Consider the following 22,835-nt stretch of genomic DNA (forward strand, 5'->3'; position numbering starts at 1 on the left):
TAAAACAGCAACTATACATTCAAGCGGTAGCTATACATTCCAGCACCATTCCACGTCACCTTCATCATGATGGATGATCAGGGATTCAATTTCATCTTTTACATTTACATTTACATTTTAGTCATTTAGCAGACGCTCTTATCCAGAGCGACTTACAGTAGTGAATGCATACATTTCATACAATTTCATACATTTTTTTTTTTTTTTTTTCCTGTGCTGGCCCCCCGTGGGAATCGAACCCACAACCCTGGTGTTGCAAACACCATGCTCTACCAACTGAGCTACAGTTGGTAGCTCAGTTTTACCACGGCTCCGACATCCAGACACTGACGCTAGATAAACTGGCAGTGGACGGAGTGAAGCTGGAGCACTACTGCATCCAGTACTGCATTGGTTGATCCATATATCTGTCTGTTTTTCTAATTAGATTTTGGATAATTTATAGTTGATATATTGCCAGCTGGTGGAACCTGGAACACCACCTAGAACCTCAGAAGACAGTGGAACCTGGAACACCACCTAGAACCTCAGAAGACAGTGCGGCACTTTAATGACCTCCACGAAAAGCCACGACTTGGCAGAGCAGCGACCGGACGTGTTTAAAGAAGCTGCTGGCATGGTTGATATTCAGGAACCTGACCTTGGTCCCTATGCGGTACTCCTCGGCCCTGGACCTGAACGGGGGTGTGTGGGGACTGTGGACAGGGAAGGGTAGGAGGAGCACGGGTACGGGGTCTACCACAAAAAGAGCAAGGACAGGAAGAGGAAGTATAAACTGTCCAAAACTAAATCCTTCTTCAGGAGACTAAACACTAGGATCATGGCCAACTGGATAGAGGAGCTGCTTCAGTCTTAAAGCTCCCTATAGCGACGGTGTGGAACCAGACTATTAAATCAATTACACTCCACAACCTGTATGTTTATCTATGTCTTCTTGTGTAAACACTGGCTATCTGATTTGTGTTCAGAATGAGGTTGACTATGAAATCACATGTCATACTCTGGGCAGAGCTAAGAGTCTGAGTTCAGTCCAACTACACATACCTCACATAGCACCTGTGACAGTAGGTCTTGCTGTATGTATTTTTCTGTTGATAAAATGAGGACTCAGTACCCTGTAGACCTATGGATGATTTATCCATTGTCCGTTATACTGTAGGATAGTTATTGATATATAAAGATAACCCATTCAAACATGAATTATGTTTGTATACTTTTCTTTTAGTGTTGGAGAATCTCTTGAGAATGATCAAATTAAATATGAATGAATGTGAAAAACATCACACGTCCACTGTCTTCCTCAAATTACCTTTCTGAGGTAGATCAAAGAGGTCAGACCAATGGGCCTTCATCTCATCACACTAAACTTTGTGGACTAGACATATCAATGTGATTACTGAGGGACATTGCCTTCAGTTAGGAGAAGTTAGGAGAAACTACGTTTTTATGCCACCATAAGGCTAACCTCTTCTCTCACTTCCCTTTCAAGTCACTCCAGTAGATCAACTCTAACCTATCAACAGAATGGTCTGTATGGTGGTACAGAACATGTACAGTTGAAGTCGGAAGTTTACATACACTTAGGTTGGAGTCATTAAAACTTGTTTTTCAACCACCCCACAAACTTCTAGTCAACGAACTATCGTTTTGGCAAGTCGGTTAGGACATCTACTTTGTGCGTGATACAAGTCATTTTTCCAACAATTGTTTACAGACAGATTATTTCACTTATAATTCACTCTATCACAATTCCAGTGGGTCAGAAGTTTACATACACTAAGTTGACTGTGAAAATTCCAGAAAATGATGTCATGGCTTTAGGAGCTTCTGATTGGCTAATTGACATTTGAGTCAATTGGAGGTGTACATGTGGACGTATTTCAAGGCCTACCTTCAAAATCAGTGCCTCTTTGCTTGACATAATGGAAAAGCAAATGACATCAGCCAAGACCTCAGAAAGAATTGTAGACCTCCACAAGTCTGGTTCATCCTTGGGAGCAAATTCCAAACGCTTGAAGGTACCACGTTCATCTGTACAAACAATAGTACACAAGTATAAACACCATGGGACCACACAGCTATCATACCGCTCAGGAAGGAGACGTGTTCTGTCTCCTAGAGATGAACGTAATTTGGTGCGAAAAGTGCAAATCAATCCCAGAACAACAGCAAAGGACCTTGTGAAAATGATCATACTTGATGGAGAAATGTCCTCTGGTCTGATGAAACAAAAATAGAACTGTATGGCCATAATGACCATCGCTATGTTTGGAGGAAAAAAGGGGGTGGTTTGCAAGCCAAAGAACACCACACCCAACCGTGAAGCACGGGGGTGGCAGCATCATGTTGTGGGGGTGCTTTGCTGCAGGAGGGACTGGTGCATCACAAAATAGATGGCATCATGACAAAGGGAAGTTATGTGGATATATTGAAGGAACATCTCAAGACATCAGTCAGGAAGTTAAAGCTTGGTCGCAAATGGGTCTTCCAAATGGACAACGACCCCAAGCATACTTCCAAAGTTGTGGCAAAATGGCTTAATGACAACAAAGTCAAGGTATTGGAGTGGCCATCACAAAGCCCTGACCTCAATCCCATAGAAAATTTGTGGGCAGAACTGAAAGGAATGTGCGAGCAAGGAGACCTACAAACCTGACTCAGTTACACCAGCTCTGTCAGGAGGAATGGGCCAAAATTCACCCAACTTATTGTGGGAAGCTTGTAGAAGGCTACCCAAAACGTTTGACCCAAGTAAAACAATTTAAAGGCAATGCTACCAAATACTAATTGAGTGTATGTAAACTTCTGACCCACTGGGAATGTGATGAAAGAAATAAAAGCTGAAATAAATTATTCTCTCTACTATTATTCTGACATTTCACATTCTTAAAATAAAGTGGTGATCCTAACTGACCTAAGACAGGGAATTTCTGCTAGGATTAAATGTCAGGAATTGTAAAAAACTGAGTTTAAATGTACTTGGCTAAGGTGTATGTAAACTTCCGACTTCTACTTTATAAACTAGTTAAAAGACCTGGTTTTGCTTCGTAGCTAATCTTTCCGGTCAGTTGGCCTACTTTAACACAATGTTATTGTTGGCCACACAAACTCTCTGTGGTAAAAACATTTTCTCCTTCAGTCCGAGCTGTCAAAGAAATCAACATATCACATTTCTGAATGGTACACAAAATAACTGAACTATACTGCATTTGTACATCCACTGTATGTCATCTGTGTAATCCACTGTATGTCAACTGTGTAATCCACTCTATATCAACTGTATAATCCTCTTCATATCAACTGTTTTATCCACTGTATATGTGTATATCACTCTACCTAATTGCATATAATGTATGCATAGCCGCAAGAAGTACTTTGGGGGTGCAGCACCCTCAGCACCCTTACTTCCCAACGGATATGAATGTATGTAAATTTTTTGTAAACTGCTCTGTCTGTATTGTGTCTAGAGGTCGACTGATTAATCGGAATGGCCGATTAATTAGGGCCGATTTCAAGTTTTCACAACAATCGGAAATCGGTATTTTTGGACACCGATTTGCCGTTTTTTTTGTTGTTGTTGTTTTGTTTATTTTTTTAGACCGTTATTTAACTAGGCAAGTCAGTTAAGAACACATTCTTATTTTCAATGACGGCCTAGGAACGGTGGGTTAACTGCCTTGTTCAGGGGCAGAACGATAGATTTTTACCTTGTCAGCTCGAGGATTCAATCTTGCAACCTTACGGTTAACTAGTCCAACGCTCTAACCACCTGCTTTACATTGCACTCCACGAGGAGCCTGCCTGTTACGCGAATGCAGTAAGAAGCCAAGGTAAGTTGCTAGCTAGCATTAAACTTATCTTATAAAAAACAATCAATCAATCATAATCACTAGTTAACTGCACATGGTTGATGATATTACTAGTTTATCTAGCCTGTCCTGCGTTGCATATAATCGCTTAGGTACATGTTGCTCCAACCATAAACATCAATGCCTTTCTTAAAATCAATACACATGTATATATTTTTAAACCTGCATATTTAGTTAATATTGCCTGCTAACATGAATTTCTTTTAACTAGGGAGAATGTGTCACTTCTCTTGCAAACTGAGTCAGGGTATATGCAGCAGTTTGGGCCATCTGGCTCATTGCGAACTGTGAAGACTATTTCTTCCTAACAAAGACAGCCAACTTTGCCAAACGGGAGATGATTTAACAAAAGCGCATTTGCGAAAAAAGCACAATCGTTGCACGACTGTACCTAACCATAAACATCAATGCCTTTCTTAAAATCAATACACAGAAGTATATATTTTTAAACCTGCATATTTAGCTAAAAAAGAAATCCAGGTTAGCAGGCAATATTACCAGGTGAAATTGTTTCATTTTGCGTTCATTGCACGCTCAGGGTATATGCAACAGTTTGGGCCGCCTGGCTCGTTGCGAACTAATTTGCCAGAATTTTACGTAATTATGACACAACATTGAAGGTTTTGCAATGTAACAGGAATATTTAGACTTAGGGATGCCACCCGTTAGATAAAATACGGAACGGTTCCGTATTTCACTGACAGGAAAAATGTCTTGTTTTCGAGATGATAGTTTCCGGATTCGACCATATTAATGACCTAAGGCTCGTATTTCTGTGTGTTATAATTAAGTCTATGATTTGATAGAGCAGTCTGACTGAGCGGTGGTAGGCACCAGCAGGCTCGTAAGCATTCATTCAAAACAGCCCTTTCGTGCGTTTGCCAGCAGCCCTTCACAATGCATTGCGCTGTTTATGACTTCAAGCCTGTCAACTCCCAAGATTAGGCTGGTGTAACCGATGTGAAATGGCTAGCTAGTTAGCAGGTGCGCGCTAATAGCGTTTCAAACATCACTCGCTCTGAGACTTGGAGTAGTTGTTTCCCTTGCTCTGCATGGGTAATGCTGCTTCAAGGGTGGCTGTTGTCGATGTGTTCCTGGTTCGAGCCCAGGTAGGAGCGAGGAGAGGGACGGAAGCTATACTGTTACAATGGCAATACTAAAGTGCCTATAAGAACATCCAATAGTCAAAGGTATATGAAATACAAATCCTATAGAGAGAAATATTCCTATAATAACTACAACCTAAAACTTCTTACTTGGGAATATTGAAGACTCATGTTAAAAGGAACCACCAGCTTTCATATGTTCTCATGTTCTGAGCAAGGAACTTAAACGTTGGCTTTTTTACATGGCACATATTGCATTTTTACTTTCTTCTCCAACACTTTGTTTTTGCATTATTTAAACCAAATTGAACATGTTTCATTATTTATTTGAGGCTAAATTCATTTTATTGATGTATTATATTAAGTTAAAATAAGTGTTCATTCAGTATTGTTGTAATTGTCATTATTACAAATAAATAAATAAAAAAATCGGCCGATTAATCCGTATCGGCTTTTTTGGTCCTCCAATAATCGGTATCGACGCTGAAAAATCATAATCGGTCGACCTCTAATTGTGTCTCTAAATGGTGTCTATCACTAGCAGCACCATATCACCAAGTAAAACTCTCAGTATGTTGTCTATCACTAGCAGCACTATATCACCAAGTAAAACTGACTGTGTTGTCTATCACTAGCAGCACCATATCGCCAAGTACAACTCTGAGCATGTGTAAATATACTTGGTGAATGAAGGTGATTCTGATTCTGATCATAATGGTTTGTAACTGACACAGGCCACCTACAATGCTGAGCCCAAATAAACACAGCAAATTAAAGGACACACTAGTACTATAAAAACATATAACATCTGATCAAGTTGTTTCTATAGACTGTGTGCAAAATATGTTTTCCCCTTTCAGTTGTGTAAGTGCCTCTATTATTCAGAGCAGTATGACATTGCATGCCAATCAATCAATCACATGTATTTAAAAAGCCCTTTTTACATCAGCAGATGTCACAAAGTGCTATACAGAAACCCAGCCTAAAACCCAAACAGCAATGCAGAGGTAGAAGCCAGACTCCATGGGATGTAGAAGTGAGATGTGATCCATGTGTTAAGCACCTCCCCTCCTGACAGAGGCAACACCATCACTTGGTTTCCTGACTCAACCACCTCACTACTTGTTTGACAACTAGGTTCATCAAAAGGAAATACATTTCTGGCTTTAAGGATCAGTTACTGTAACTATTTTATTTTTTAATGTAACTGGACTTAGAAGGTTGTTGTGTGAAGAGACATGGAGGCTGTGTTTGGACTAGTGTTGGTGATGTTAACAGGAGTGTCTCATGGTAAGATGCTTCTTATCCTCTTATTCTGCATCTGCTACATGGTTTCTATTGTCTACTTTGTATTGTAACGATGTGAATGGTTATTGAGTCAAATGCACAAACAGCATCATGCATTAGATGAGTGCCACTATTGCCACAAATTATTTAAAGAGAGATGTCATTTTTGGGGGCATTATGTCTTTCATTGAGATCCCAATGACAAGATTGTGATTATCATTAGTTCTCTCTGTCTCTGTCTGTCTTTCTGTCTCTCTCTCCTCAGCCACAGACATGGTGACCACCTGTAATGCTACTCAGAGCTCATCCCAGTGTTCTGTGGTTCTGAGTGGAACTCTGGATCTCCAGCTGATGACCAATGCTAGTGGATGTGAATTGTTGTTTAAAAAGAACCTCACCGATGGTCCCGAACTGATATTCTCACTGAAAAGAAACAAGGTCACCTTTAGGGGAACGAGTGAAAAAAGATCAAAGTTCTTTATCAACAATGGGACCTTTAGGTTAACCAATGTGGAGAGGACTGATTCTGGGCAATACCTTGTGGAGATCTACGATTCCAATGGGTTACACGTTTGGGAACCAGACGAGTACAACTGGACATTGAAGGTAAGTAACATCATATAACACAAGATATTTTAATCCAAAACAAATGTAATAAGGTGCAGCAGATCAAAGTAGCCATGATACTGCCAGCTAAACCATCAACATCTCCATTATGCAGAGATCATAAGTACTACTTCCTTACAACTAACCATTTCCTTAAACTGCTGGAAATTGAAACAAATTGTGTGACATAGGTGAATACAATATGCTGAGACACAGCACATGTGGCAACACTGAAAAATCCACATTCATGTAGGCTTACAAGTGCCTATTGAAGGTCTACACCCCCCCTTGGATTTCTGCACATTTTATTGTTTACAAAGTGAGATTAAAATGGATTTCATTGTCATTTTTTATCATTGATCTAAACAACATACTCTGTAACATCAAAGTGGACGAGAAATTCAAACACCCCCAGAAATAAAAAGCATGAAACTCCTGTCAATTTGGTGAAAGCCTATGTTTTATCACTGGGTAAAATAACAAATGTCCCCATGATTTAACTTCTAAGTGGTCCATCTGTGAAAGTCAGGAAATTGTGTAGGAACACATCATAGCTACAGCATTCTCGTCACTGGAGATTGGGGATAACAAACTATCACATTTCATAACGCTTTTAAAACAATTACCAGCAAACAGATCACAAAGTCATGACAAAGTATATATTTTGCTTAGATGTGCCAAATCTAAACAGTGTACCAAATTATTCAACTCGGTTTCTCCTTCAAGTATCATGTCGCAATGCATCCTGTGTGTCTGGAAAACAGAGATATTACAGAAAGGAGGTGATAGGAATCCCATTGGGCAATGAATGGAGAAACGTCCCACCAAGTGACTGTCAACCCATTGCATTCACATTGTCATGCTGCGGCACGGGGTTGCTAAACTAATTGTCACTCAATCCCTTCTCAAAGTCAGGGTATGAGTTGAGAAAACTGCCTATTTTCCTCGAAAGTATGTAATGTCCAAAACTATACGATATTACAGAGAACAAGTTAATTATCTCAATTGACTCCCATTCACTCCTTGAAGGAGAGCTCTCAGAATCACCAAGAATGCACAGCATGGTCCATTGACAATGCTTTGGCAATGTACACAATGAGCGTTAATACGAGTCTAATGGAGTTTCCCATCTCCTCAAAAGTGGGAAAGAAACATACTCTGCTCTTATTCTGGGCAGAGACGAGCAGCAAGTTGAATTCAGTGAGATAGACTCCTAAATTGATAGTGCAGTTTGTTTAGCCAATTTTACAGCTACAGTAGCTAGCTACTTCACATGCTGATATAGAGTAAGATGGTGCAGACAGACATGGCAGCTCTGCTTCTAGCTCCTAAGCAACTTTGCAGTATTTAGTTTAGGCCGACCTTCAAACTCAGAGTCTCTTTGCTTGACATCATGGGAAAATCAAAAGAAGTCAGCCAAGACCTCAGAAAAAAAAATGGAGATCTCCACAAGTCTGGTTCATCCTTGGGAGCAAATTCCAAATGCCTGAAGGTACCACGTTCATCTGTACAAACAATAGTATGCAAGTATAAACACCATGGGACCACGCAGCCGTCATATCGCTCAGGAAGGAGACGCGTTCTGTCTCCTAGAGATTAACGTACTTTGGTGCAAAAAGTGCAAATCAATCCCAGAAAAACAACAAAGGACCTTGTGAAGATGTTGGAGGAAAGAGGTACAAAAGTATCGATATCTACAGTAATACAAGTCCTATGTTGACATAACCTGAAAGGCCGCTCAGCAAGGAAGAAGCCACTGCTCCAAAACCTCCATAAAAAAGCCAGACTACGGTTTGCAACTGCATATGGGGACAAAGATTGTACTTTTTGGAGAAATGTCCTCTGGTCTAATGAAACAAAAATAGAACTGTTTGGCCATAATGAACATCGTTATGTTTGGAGGAAAAAGCGGGTGGCTTGCAAGCCGAAGAACACTATCCCAACCGTGAAACACGGGGGTGGCAGCATCATGTTGTGGGGGTGCTTTGCTGCAGGAGGGACTGGTGCACATCACAAAATACATGTCATTATGAGGAAGTGAAATTATGTGGATATATTGAAACAACATCTCAAAACATCAGTCAGGAAGTTAAAGCTTGGTCGCAAATGGGTCTTCCAAATGGACAATGACCCCAAGCATACTTCCAAAGGTGTGGCAAAATGGCTTAAGGACAACAAAGTCAAGATATTGGAGTGGCCATCACAAAGCCCTGACCCCAATCCCATAGAAAATGTGTGGGCAGAACTGAAAAAGCGTGTGCGAGCAAGGAGGCCTACAAACCTGACTCAGTTACACCAGCTCTGTCAGGAGGAATGGGCCAAAATTCACCCAACTTATTGTGGGAAGCTTGTGGAAGGCTCCCCGAAACATTTGACCCAAGTTAAACAATTTAAAGGCAATGCTACCAAATACGAATTGAGTGTATGTAAACTTCTGACCCACTGGGAATGTGATGAAAGAAATAAAAGCTGAAATAAATCATTCTCTCTACTATTATTCTGACATTTCACATTCTTAAAATAATGTGGTGATCCTAACTGACCTATAACAGGGATTTTTTTTAATCAGGATTAAATGTCAGGAATTGTAAAAAACTGAGTTTAAATGTATTTGGCTAAGGTGTATGTAAACTTCCGACTTCAACTGAATATATATATATATTCTATATTCTATATATTCTATATATATATATATATATATATATATATATATATATATATATATATATATATATATATATATATATATATATATATTAACACTATTTAACACTGTTAATCCCACAATTAGTGTTTTGGGGTGGATTATTCCTTTAACAAAAAATAAACACCAATATACAGTACCTTGATTAGATAAGTATTCACTCCCTGAGTCAATACATGTTAGAAACACCTTTGGCAGTAATTACATCTGAGTCTTCTTGGGTAAGTCGCAGAAGAGCTTTGCACACCTGTATTGTGCAATATTTTCCCATTATTCTTTTCAAAAGGTGTCTGGGATCATGGCTGGACAGCAATTTTCAAGTCTTGCCTTAGATTTTCAAGCAGATTTAAGTCACAACTTTAACTTGGCCACTCAGGAACATTCACTGTCTTCTTGGTAAGCAACTCCAGTGTAGATTTGTCTTGGTGTTGTAGGTTATTGTCCTGCTGAAAGGTGAATTCCTCTCCCAGTGTGTGGTGTAAAGTGGCCTGGAGCAGGTTTTACCTCTGCTTTGCTCCATCTCACTTCTTTTCATCCTTCTTTTCATCCAGTCTTTGCCGAAAATAAGTAGGCAGTTACTCAGTGATGTGTTGTGTTGGATTGGCCCCAAACATAAGGCTTTGCATTTAGGCCAAAAATGTTATTCCTTTGCCATGTTTTTTTTGCAGTATTACATTAGTGCCTTGTTGGAACATTTTCATTCTGAATATTTGTATTCTTCTTTTCACTCTGTCATTTAGGTCATTATTGTGGAGTCACTACAATATTGTTGATCTATCCTCAGTTTTCTCCCATAACAACTTTTCAACTCTGTAGCTGTTTTAAAATCACCAATGGCTTCATTGTGACATCCCCAAGCAGTCTTTCCTGTCCTACAGCTCAGTTCAGAAGGACAACTGCATCTTTGATGTGTGTGGTTTAATACATTCTCCACAGCATAATTATTAACTTGCCCATATTTAAAGATATCTTCAATGTCTGATTTGTTATTGTTACCCATCTCTCAATCACTGCCCATTTTTATGAAGCTTTCGAAAAGCACCCTGGTCTGTGTAGTTGAATCTGTGCTTGAAATTCAATACTTGACTGAGGGACCTTACAGATATTGTATGTATGGGGGACATTGGAAGTGGTAGTCATTCAAAAATCATGTCAACACCTATTATTTCAGTCCATATAACTTATTATGTGATTTGTTAAGCCACATTTTACTTCTGAACTAATTTAGGCTTGTCTAAACAAAGGGGATGAATACTTATGCCATGACTATTGTAGTTATTACATTTTTATTAATTTGAAAAACAATTATGTAAAATGTTCTTTCCACTTTGACATTATGGAGTATTTTGTGTAGATCAATGTAAAACAAATTACAATTAAATAATTTAAAATGCCATTAACAAAATGTGGAAAAAAGGGGGCGTAGACTTCTATAGACTCCGTATGTATATGGGGCTTAAAAGCCATGGAATCATTGAATGCAAACAGCCAGTAAGAGTTTAAGAATAATTTAGACCTTCAGTTTAGGATGCTAGACTTATATTCTCAAAAAGGAAGTGGTCAGCGTGCTATATGTGCTTCTGTGTTACCACCTTCTGTAGATGAGTGCTGTTGTTGTGCTCTGTGGGTGTTGTTGCCTGGTAACGGTGGCCTGAATTCAGTCAGGGGGTCCTCATCAGCTGTAAACAGGGCTGCCCACAGGGGCCTGTTTCATAAATAGAAATGGAAACTGTACCAACTGTCTCTGTTTCCAAATTTCAATATGTGTAGGCCAATTCATTATGGCCTCATCACAGATTGTAAGCAAGTAAGTTACATTAACTCCTAGTAACTGGTCTAGAGACAACTAAATTATTGACAGTAGGAAAAGAGTGGCTATCATAGTGAATGATGATGTTATTCTGCTAGCTAGTGTCGTATCTTTGGAATCATTAAAGTGAAGACTGTTATTTTATCAAATCAATTCTCTGTAATTATTATTACGTGATTAAACTAATCATGTAAATGTAATTAACTAGGAAGTCGGGGCAGCAAGGAAAATCTTCAGATTACAAAGTTATAATTTTCCTAATATAACTCTTTAGATATTTTAATATCTGATCAATTAGTCTTCTAATTAATGAATTATTCTTTACCTCATGTTAGTCTCATTCCAAACGACGTAAATTGTTGGTTATCTGCACGAACCCAGCCTTTACTATGAATCATCCAAACACCAATTGTCTTAATCATTTATTTACTAACTAACTTAATAATCACAGAAATGCATAAACAAACACAGTAGATATGGTTACAAGGAAATGATAGGCGAGGTTCCCTAGTGGGCTAAGCCAATATGATGGCTTGGTGGACAAAGGGAAGTGGGTGTGGACTGAGAACAGCTGGGAGAGAACTGAAGGCTCACTACACACAGTACTACTATAACTATATTAATTGAAATGCTAATGCTTTGCACAATGAACGCTCACACATTCGGGAATAATTGCAATCAATATATATATTTACGCCCAGTGTGTCATTGTGATCTCTGTTGGAATCGTCAGTCCTTCTGTTGGAGAGTCAGTTCAGCATCGTCTCTCTCTCTGCTTCCCTGGAGATCAAGTCTTTCGTGGTTAGATGGATACTTCAGAGTACCATTCAGAAATGTTCTTATAGATAGATGTTTCGGCGGTTGTCGGTCTTCGCATCCCAGGTTGACATAATTTCTAGCTGCAGACTAGTAATTAGTATCTAAGTTTTGCTCTTATTCTGTTGGGATCGATAGTCTTAGAGTTTAACCATTTCCCGCCATGTAGCCAATGCTCCACGTGGTATGGTTAGGAATTCAACAACCATTGCAAACTTAGCTTAAACTGAGGTTTTTGTGGTCTGAAGAGGATTTCCTCAGGAGGGAGTTTTATTTGTATCAATAGGAAAGGGCATTCCATGACGCCAGATCATGTCTGTGCTCACGGGGGCGGGCCAATGACTTAGTTAAACTTTAAATGGAATACAATTCTTTCACACTAAAGGTTTAACATCACATTACATCATTTCCCAAATAGCTTCATCTTTACTCATTCATTTTATACAAGAATTAGATGCAAGCCCCATAATTGACAAATGTACACTTTCAGAGATATAGTTATGTTGGTTTCCTGTCCTCTCTGAGGTCACCAAATGAAACACACTCGTCATACCCGTCCCTTAAGTATCCACAGACCATTCCCACCTTCTCACAAGTGGACATTTTGTATCAAATTCCCATTTTGGGGATTTAGGAGTTCGCCATTTGAAATCCTTTGTTCTCTCTATGTGTCTCTCATTCTGCATGGCCAGGGGGAGAGAGTCTCCGCCAGGAATTTACAACCTGAGATAACAGAACTTGGGTGTAGGAGAGAGAGAGAGAGGGGGATGCCACGATCTATTCCCAGAAAGGGCCACGTCATGACACCAGCTAATTGGCTATGCTGTCTCATTTTTAGTTGATTTGAGTTTTTTCTGCTGCTGCTATCTGCCTCATACAAACAAGCAGTCCAATGGCCACCTTCGCTGTCCCTAACAGAGAGAGATACACATTACAGATCCAACTCAAACATAGCCTTCCAGTATGCACACTCTCCGCCCAGTGTCCGTAGTCAGAGGCCACTGCATGCAGAAATCAGACAAGTGCACAAGTGGGGCTGGAGTGTGGGTGAGGGGCTGAAGTGCAGGGGAGTGGACATTTTCCAAGATTCAAGTTTTTGAAATGAGTCAGTTTGATGTGCACTTTTTTACATTTAAAATTCAAACATTTGAAAGACAAAGTATTTTTTTAAATGACTATTACATTTGACAAAATGCCACCATGCTGCTAGGGCACTTTTTTATAAGAGGGCACAGCCCTATTTGTGCACGTGCCTGGATATACATCTACACTGAGAGTACAAAACACTAAGAACACCTTTTATTTCCATGACAAAGACTGACCAGGTGATTCCAGGTGAAAACTATGGTCCCTTATTGATGTCACTTGTTAAATCCACTTCAATCAGTATAGATGAAGGGGAGGAGACAGGTTAAAGAAGGATTGTCTTGAGACAATTGAGACATGGATTGTGTATGTGAGCCATTCAGAGGGTGAATGGACAAGACAAAACACTTAAGTGCCTTTGAACGGGGTATGGTATTAGGTGCCAGGCGCACCGATTTGTGTCAAGAACTGCAACGCTGCTGGGTTTTTCACGCTCAACAGTTTAGTGTTTATCAAGAATGGTCCACCACTCAAAGGACATCCAGCCAACTTTTCACAACTGTGGGAAGCATTGGAGTCAACATGGGCCAGCATCCCTGTGGAACACTTTCAACACCTTGTAGAGTCCATGCCCTGACGAATTGAGGCTGTTCTGAGGGCAGAAGGGGGGTTGCAACTCAAGGTATTGGGAAGGTGTTCTTATTGTACAGTTGGTGTATGTTCTGTTGTGTTTATTACTACTCATTAATATGCTCATCACCTCTCCACCATGTTATTGCTCCTCTATCTAGGACCAGGTCTACCCATTGCGCTCATCTTGGGGTCAGGTTCAGCTGGTGGTCTTCTCCTAGCAGTGAATCTGGTAGCCTGCTGTATTCAGAGGAGAAGGAGAAGTCCAGCACCACAGGTTAGAACACAGCAAGCACCCCACCTATAATGTTACCATAGTTACTATCAATGAGGCTACAGTACAGCACAGATGTGTGTCACCACTACTTAGGATCTGACTTAATGTGTCTTCACACCACTGATTTACCCCATCTCACATTTCAGATGCAGAACTAAAAGGACCTCAGCCTTCAGAATGAGGAAAGGCGATCAAACCTGTGATACTTGCTAACAGAGGGGAGATTGTCACGGTTGTCGTCGGGAAAGGAGGACCAAAATGCAGCAGGAATGTGGATGCTCATCTTTACGTTTATTTAACTCAAAAGTGAACACCAAAAATAATAAACAACGATACTCACAATCAACAAAACAGTCTCGTTAGGCTACTCACGCTAAACAAGAAACAATCTCCCACAACTACAAACACACCTTAATATATAGGACTCTCAATCAAAGGCAAATAGACAACACCTGCCTTCAATTGAGAGTCCCTACCCCAATTAACTAAACATAGAAACAGATTCACTAGACTAAACATAGAACTACATAAACATAACACAGTGCCCAAAACCCCCCGGAATACATACATCAAATGCCCTACTAAATCAACCACCACCCCAAACCACATAAAACAAATACCCTCTGCCACGTCCTGACCAAACTACAATAACAATTAACCCTTATACTGGTCAGGACGTGACAGAGATCGAGGTTTAGGACTCATTAGTAGGCTTCCAGAGAGTAGTGATTGATAAGTAACTAGAATGGAGACAAAATACTCATTCCTTTTTCAAAACAGCCCAAGCAATTTCCTTAGATTTTCAGTGTGTGCATTAATTAACTTCTAATAAATATTTTTATGGTAGTAGTTTATTTTTTATTCATTGTTTTTCTGTTTTGTTGGCAGCTGTGAATCAGCAGTGGTATTAACTTCTATGGGCTAGGTGGGACGTGACTGTCCCAACTGCGGGACACACTATTCAACAGCCAGTGAAATAGCATGGCGCAAAATACAAAACAGCAAAAATCTCATAATTTCATTTTCTCAAACAATCAACTATTTTACACCATTTTAAAGATACATTTCTCGTTAATCTAACCACATTATCCAATTTCAAAAAGGCTTTATGGCAAAAGCATAAAATTAGATTATGTTAGGACATAAAAACCACACAGCCATTTTCCAAGCAAGGACATGCATCACAAAAAACCAAAATACAGCAAAAATATTCACTAACCTTTGATGATCTTCATCAGATGGCACTCATAGGACTTCATGTTACACAATACATGTATGTTTTGCTCGATAAAGTTCATATTTCTATCCAAAAACCCCATTTTACTTCGGCGCGTGATATAAATATTTTGCCTCCAAAACTGCCGGTGGATCAGCACAACAATTTACAAAAATACTCATCATAAACGTTGATAAAATATTAAACTGTTATTCAAAGAATTATAGATAAACATCTCCATAATGCAACCGCTGTGACAGATTTCAAAAAAAGCTTCACGGGGAAAGCATACTTTGCAATAATCTGAGTACGGCGCTCAGAAAAATACATCAGGCAATACAGATACCCGCCATTTTGGAGTCATCTAAAATCATAAATAGCATTATAAATATTTACTTACCTTTGATGATCTTCATCAGAAATCACTTCCAGGAATCCCAGGTCCACAATAAATGTTGTTTTGTTCGATAAAGTCCATAATTTATGTCCAAATACCTCCTTGTTGTTTGCAAAAAAGTCAAAATAAGTTATATTTACGTTCGTAGAAACATGTCAAACGTTGTATAGCATCAATCTTTAGGGCCTTTTTAACCTCTTACATCTAGACGTTCCGCTAGCGGAACACCTGCTCCAATATCCAATGATAGGCGTGGCGCGAATTACAAATTCCTCAAAAATACAAAAACTTCAATTTTTCAAACATATGACTATTTTACAGCATTTTAAAGACAAGACTCTCCTTTATCTAACCACACTGTCCGATTTCAAAAAGGCTTTACAACGAAAGCAAAACATTAGATTATGTCAGCAGAGTACCCAGCCAGAAATAATCAGACACCCATTTTTCAAGCTAGCATATAATGTCACAAAAAACAAAACCACAGCTAAATGCAGCACTAACCTTTGATGATCTTCATCAGATGACACACCTAGGACATTATGTTATACAATACATGCATGTTTTGTTCAATCAAGTTCATATTTATATCAAAAACCAGCTTTTTACATTAGCATGTGACGTTCAGAACTAGCAAAACCCCCGCAAACCTCCGGTGAATTTACTAAATTACTCACGATAAACGTTCACAAAAAACATAACAATTATTTTAAGAATTATAGATACAGAACTCCTTTGTGCAATCGAGGTGTCCGATTTTATAATAGCTTTTCGGTGAAAGCACATTTTGCAATATTCTGAGTAGATAGCCCAGCCATCACGACTAGCTATTTAGACACCCACCAAGTTTAGCCCTGACCAAACTCCGATTTACTATTAGAAAAGTTTGATTACCTTTGGTGTTCTTCGTCAGAATGCACTCCCAGGACTTCTACTTCAATAACAAATGTTGGTTTGGTTCAAAATAATCCATAGTTATATCCAAACAGGGGCGTTTTGTTCATGCGTTCAAGACACTATCCGAAGTGTAAATAAGGGTCATGCGCACGACGCATTTCGTGACAAAAAAATTCTAAATATTCCATTACCGTACTTCGAAGCATGTCAACCGCTGTTTAAAATCAATTTTTATGCCATTTTTCTCGTAAAAAAGCGATAATATTCCGACCGGGAAATCGTGTTTACGTACAAAAGAGAGAGAAAATAAAACATGGGATCCCCTCGTGCACAAGCCTGAGTCTCATAGTACTGTGACTGGCCACTATCCAAACGCGCTAATGTTTTTCAGCCAGGGGCTGCCTCGATATCATTCAGCTTTTTGCCGCCTTCTGAGAGCCCATGGGAGCCGTAGGAAGTGTCACGTAACAGCAGAGATCCCCTGTATTGGATAGAGATAATCAAGAAGGCCAAGAAATGGTCAGACAGGGTACTTCCTGTACAGAATCTTCTCAGGTTTTGGCCTGCCAAATGAGTTCTGTTATACTCACAGACACCATTCAAACAGTTTTAGAAACTTTGGAGTGTTTTCTATCCAAAGCTAATAATTATATGCATATTCTAGTTTCTGGGCAGGAGTAATAATCAGATTAACCTGTTAGGGCTAGGGGGCAGTATTGACACGGCCGGATAAAAAACGTACCCGATTTAATGTGGTTACTACTCCTGCCCAGTAACTAGAATATGCATATAATTATTGGCTTTGGAGTACTATGGGCTTAGGCGCGTGCCCGTGTCGACCCCATGCTTTATTTTCTTTCGTCTGTTTACCTAAGCGCAGATTCCCGGTCGGAAAATTATCGCTTTTTTATGAGAAAAATTGAATAAAAATTGATTTTAAACAGCGGTTGACATGCTTCGAAGTACGGTAATGGAATATTTAGAATTTGTTTGTCACGAATTGCGCCATGCTCGTCACCCTTATTTACCCTTTCGGATAGTGTCTTGAATGCACGAACAAAACGCCGCTATTTGGATATAACAATGGATTATTTGGGACCAAACCAACATTTGTTATTGAAGTTGAAGTCCTGGGAGTGCATTCTGACGAAGAACAGCAAAGGTAATAACATTTTTCTTATAGTAAATCTGACTTTGGTGAGTGCTAAACTTGCTGGGTGTCTAAATAGCTAGCCCTGTGATGCCGGGCTATCTACTGAGAATATTGCAAAATGTGCTTTCACCGAAAAGCTATTTTAAAATCGGACATATCGAGTGCATAGAGGAGTTCTGTATCTATAATTCTTAAAATAATTGTTATGCTTTTTGTGAACGTTTATCGTGAGTAATTTAGTAAATTCACCGGCAGTGTTCGGTGGGAATGCTAGTCACATGCTAGTCACATGCTAATGTAAAAAGCTGGTTTTTGATATAAATATGAACTTGATTGAACAAAACATGCATGTATTGTATAACATAATGTCCTAGGGTTGTCATCTGATGAAGATCATCAAAGGTTAGTGCTGCATTTAGCTGTGGTTTGGGTTTATGTGACATTATATGCTAGCTTGAAAAATGGGTGTCTGATTATTTCTGGCTGGGTACTCTGCTGACATAATCTAATGTTTTGCTTTCGTTGTAAAGCCTTTTTGAAATCGGACAGTGTGGTTAGATTAATGAGAGTCTTGTCTTTAAAATTGTGTAAAATAGTCATATGTTTGAAAAATTGAAGTTTTTGCATTTTTGAGGTATTTGAATAACGCGCCACGGGATTACACTGGCTGTTGACTAGCCCATAGAGGTTAAATTGGGTACGTTTTTTATCCAGCCGTGAAAATACTGCCCCCTAGCCATAACAGGTTAACATAAAACTTCAATAATATTCCAACCGGACGATTCCAATATCTTGAAAAACGTTATGGAACACAGCTACCTCTCACCTGACTGCGCGCCAATGAACTCATGTCATTTTCTGAGTCACCAACTTCCCGGCCTTCTTGTTTGCTCTCTGTTCACGGCAAAAGCCTGAAACAAGGTTCTAATAACTCGGGGTGCGGGAGCAGGGGGAGCGGGACAGTACCCCCTCCTCTAGTGGCGCCACCCGGCATCCCACCTGGGCGAGCCTGACGGGCCAGGCCGAGGCGTGGGAGCAGGACGAGCCGGCCGAGGCCTGGGAGCCCAACGAGCCAGCCGAGGTGTGGGAGCTCAACGAGGCTTCGGCAGCGGCACACGGACCCGACGTCACCAACCAAAACTAAAAACAAAAAAAGTCCCTGATGCTTCCAATATTGTTGTCAGCATTCTGTGAGGACAGACGCTGGGAGACGAGAAGCAAGTACAGGGAGTGAATATTTAGTAACTAACAGAAATGCAACAAAACACGGGCAGCGTCTGGACAAGAGAAACATAACAGCATTAATGCTGACACCGGAAAGAAACTGAGGAATAGACAGATATAGGGGAGGCAAAAAAACGTGATGGAGTAGAGGTGAATCCAAAGAAGCGCTGATAAACGTAGCTATGGTGACAGGTGTGCGTAATGATTGGCAGCCTGGCGCCCTCGAGTGCCAGAGAGGGGGAGCGGGAGCAGGCGTGACAAGAAGGACATTGTGGGGACTCTCGCCTGTAGCGTGCCAAACTATAACAGCAATGTTACAATCACTCAAGAGATCTCTGCATGTAGTCTGTTTATTTGTAAGTAAACTCAGCAAGAAAAGAAACGTCCTCTCACTGTCACCTGTGATTATTTTCAGAAAACTTAACATGTGTAAATATTTGTATGAACATAACAAGATTCAACAACTGAGTCATAAACTGAACAAGTTCCACAGACATGGAATAATGTGTCCCTGAACAAAGGGGGGGTCAAATTCAAAAGCAACAGTCAGTTTCTGGTGTGGCCACCAACTGCATTATGTACTGCAGTGCATCTCCTCCTCATGGACTGCACCAGATTTGCCCGTTCTTGCTGTGAGATGTTACCCCACTGTTCCACCAAGGCACCTGCAAGATCCCGGACATTTCTGGGGGGAATGGCCCTAGCCCTCACCCTCCGATCCAACAGGTCCCAGACGTGCTCAAATGGATTGAGATCCGGGCTCTTTGCTGACCATGGCAGAACAATGACATCCCTGTCTTTCAGGAAATCACGCACAGAACGAGCAGTATGGCTTGTGGCATTGTCATGCTGGAGGGTCATGTCAGGATGAGACTGCAGGAAGGATACCACATGAGGGAGGAGGATGTCTTCCCTGTAACGCACAGTGGTGAGATTGCCTGCAATGACAGCAAGCTCAGTCGAATGATGCTGTGACACACCGCCCCAGCCAATGACGGACCCTCCACCTCCAAATCGATCCCGCTCTAGAGTACAGGCCTCGATGTAACGCTCATTCCTTCGACGATAAACGCGAATCCGACCATCACCCCTGGTGAGACAAAACCGTTATTCAGTGATGAACACTTTTTGCCAGTCCTGTCTGGTCCAGCGACGGTGGGTTTGTGCCAATAGGCAACGTTGTTGCCGGTGATGTCTGGTGAGGACCTGCCTTACAACAGGCCTACAAGCCCTCAGTCCAGCTTCTCTCAGCCTATTGCAGACAGTCTGAGCACTGATGGAGGGATTGTGTGTTCCTGGTGTAACTCGGGAAGTTGTTGTTGCCATCCTCTACCTGTCCCGCAGGTGTGATGTTCGGGTGTACCGATCCTGTGCAGGTGTTGTTACACGTGGTCTGCCACTGCGAGGACGATCAGCTGTCCGCCCTGTCTCCCTGTAGGGCTGTGTTAGGCGTCTCACAGTACGGACATTGCAATTTATTGTCCTGGCCACATCTGCAGTCCTCATGCCTCCTTGCAGCGTGCCTAAGGCACGTTCACACAGGGAGCCTGGGCATCTTTCTTTTAGTGTTTTTCAGAGTCAGTAGAAAGGCCTCTTTATTGTCCTAAGTTTTCATAACTGTGACCTTAATTGCCTACCGTCTGTAAGCTGTTAGTGTCTTAACGACGGTTCCACGGGTGGATGTTCATTAATTGTTTATGGTTCATTGAACAAGCATGGGAAACAGTGTTTAAACACTTTATAATGAAGATCTGTGAAGTTATTTGGATTTTTACGAATTATCTTTATAAGATAGGGTCCTGAAAAGGGGCAGTTTCTTTTTTTGCTGAGTTTATATGTGGCTCAGTTGGTAGAGCATGGTGTTTGCAATGCCAGCATGGTGTGTGCAACGCCAGGGTTGTGGGTTCGATTCCCACGGGGGGCCAGTACAAAAAAATATTTTAAAATGTTTTTTTTTTAAATGCATGAAATGAAAATTAAATGTATGTATTCACTACTGTAAGTCACTCTGGATAAGAGCGTCTGCTAAATGACTAAAATGTAAAATGTAAAAAAATATATACAGGGTTGGGGAGTAACGGATAACATGTAATCTGTTACATTTACGGGATTACAAAAAAAATGGTAACTGTAATCCGTTACGTTACCTGCTAAAATATTGTAAACGGATTACAGATACTTTTGAAAATCTAGATGATTACTTCGAGGATTACTTTTAAATTCAGAAAGGATGTTTGCTAAAAATAATATTTGACACTCCTCTGTTTTCTCAATGACATTCAAATCAGCATTGAGAATAGACGCACAATTTAGTTTGTTCGACCTGAGCGAGTCTAACCACAAGTCAGAGACCACTGTGATGACACACCAAATGGGTTTGATGGATCGCGGGAAAAGAACAGGAATAGGCTTTTGTAGGCTACAGTCCAAGCTATGTCTTCCAATGGTGCGACTGCTGTCGACATCCAAAGATTATCCAATTTAAATAAACGCTCGGAGGTAAGGATGACAGGATCGGTGGGTCTTCCGCGGGACGGTTGAGCTATAGTATGCTAATGCGATTAGCATGAGGTTGTACCTAACAGTATGAATTAGATTGAGCAATTAAAGCCCAACTTTTATTCCATAGGCTTTGGATCCGCACTATGCAGCTGTTTAAGATCGCATTTTTCACTGACTGTTCACTGGATTCAAAAACAATGAAAGGCAGCTTACACTTCTTGAATTCAACCATTATTGGCTTCAAATACACATTTAGATTTTTGAACAGCAATCCACAACAACCACAATCCGTAAGGCGAAAATAGCTAAATGAGAGAGCAGCAGTGTGATTCACATCAATGCACTATGTGGATATCAATAATTAGTGATAGCCGTATCGCCGAGGCTGTCCACTTGCAGTGTCATTTGAGATATTAAGATGTTATCATAATGCATGTATACTATGATATATATATATATATATATATACACAGGGTTGGGTAGGTTACTTTCTAAATGTAATCCATTACAGTTACTAGATTTGGCATGGGTCCTGAGATCCTCAAAAGGTTCTACAGCTGCAACATCGAGAGCATCCTGACTGGTTGCATCACTGCCTGGTACGGCAATTGCTCGGCCTCTGATCGCAAGGCACTACAGAGGGTAGTGCGTACGGCCCAGTACATCACTGGGGCTAAGCTGCCTGCCATCCATGTCCTTTACACCAGGCGGTGTCAGAGGAAGGCCCTAAAAATTGTCAAAGACCCCAGCCACCCCAGTCATAGACTGTTCTCTCTACTACCGCATGTCAAGCAGTACTGGAGTGCCAAGTCTAAGACAAAAAGACTTCTCAACAGTTTTTACCCCCAAGCCATAAGATTCCTGAACAGGTAATAAAATGGCTAACTGGACTATTTGCATTGTGTGCCCCACAATCCCCCCCCCCCCCCCAACCCCTCTTTCTACGCTGCTGCTACTCTCTGTTTATCATATATGTATAGTCACTTTAACTATACATTCATGTACATACTACCTCAATTGGGCCAACCAACCAGTGCTCCCGCACATTGGCTAACCGGGCTATCTGCATTGTGTCCCACCACCCGCCAACCCCTCTTTTACGCTACTGCTACTCTCTGTTCATCATATATGCATAGTCACTTTAACCTATCTACATGTACATACTACCTCAATCAGCCTGACTAACCGGTGTCTGTATGTAGCCTCACTACTGTATATAGCCTGTTTTTTTTACTGTTGTTTTATTTCTTTACTT

At 40.5% G+C, this 22,835-nt stretch overlaps 1 protein-coding gene across 1 annotated transcript in view; it reads left to right on the forward strand.

Annotated features, from left to right (window-relative positions):
* Nucleotides 1–6,198: 6,198 nt before the first annotated feature.
* Nucleotides 6,199–22,835, forward strand: part of LOC106611881 (uncharacterized) — a 90,315-nt gene continuing 73,678 nt past the window's right edge. Inside the window, exon 1 of the mRNA XM_082955963.1 lies at nucleotides 6,199–6,265. Coding sequence (XP_082812089.1) covers nucleotides 6,214–6,265 — 52 coding nt within the window. The 5' untranslated portion in view covers nucleotides 6,199–6,213. The remainder of the gene's footprint in view (nucleotides 6,266–22,835) is intronic.

Source organism: Salmo salar, chromosome 09 (assembly GCF_965601325.2).
Source record: "Salmo salar chromosome 09, fSalSal1, whole genome shotgun sequence".
Taxonomy (NCBI): domain Eukaryota; kingdom Metazoa; phylum Chordata; class Actinopteri; order Salmoniformes; family Salmonidae; genus Salmo; species Salmo salar.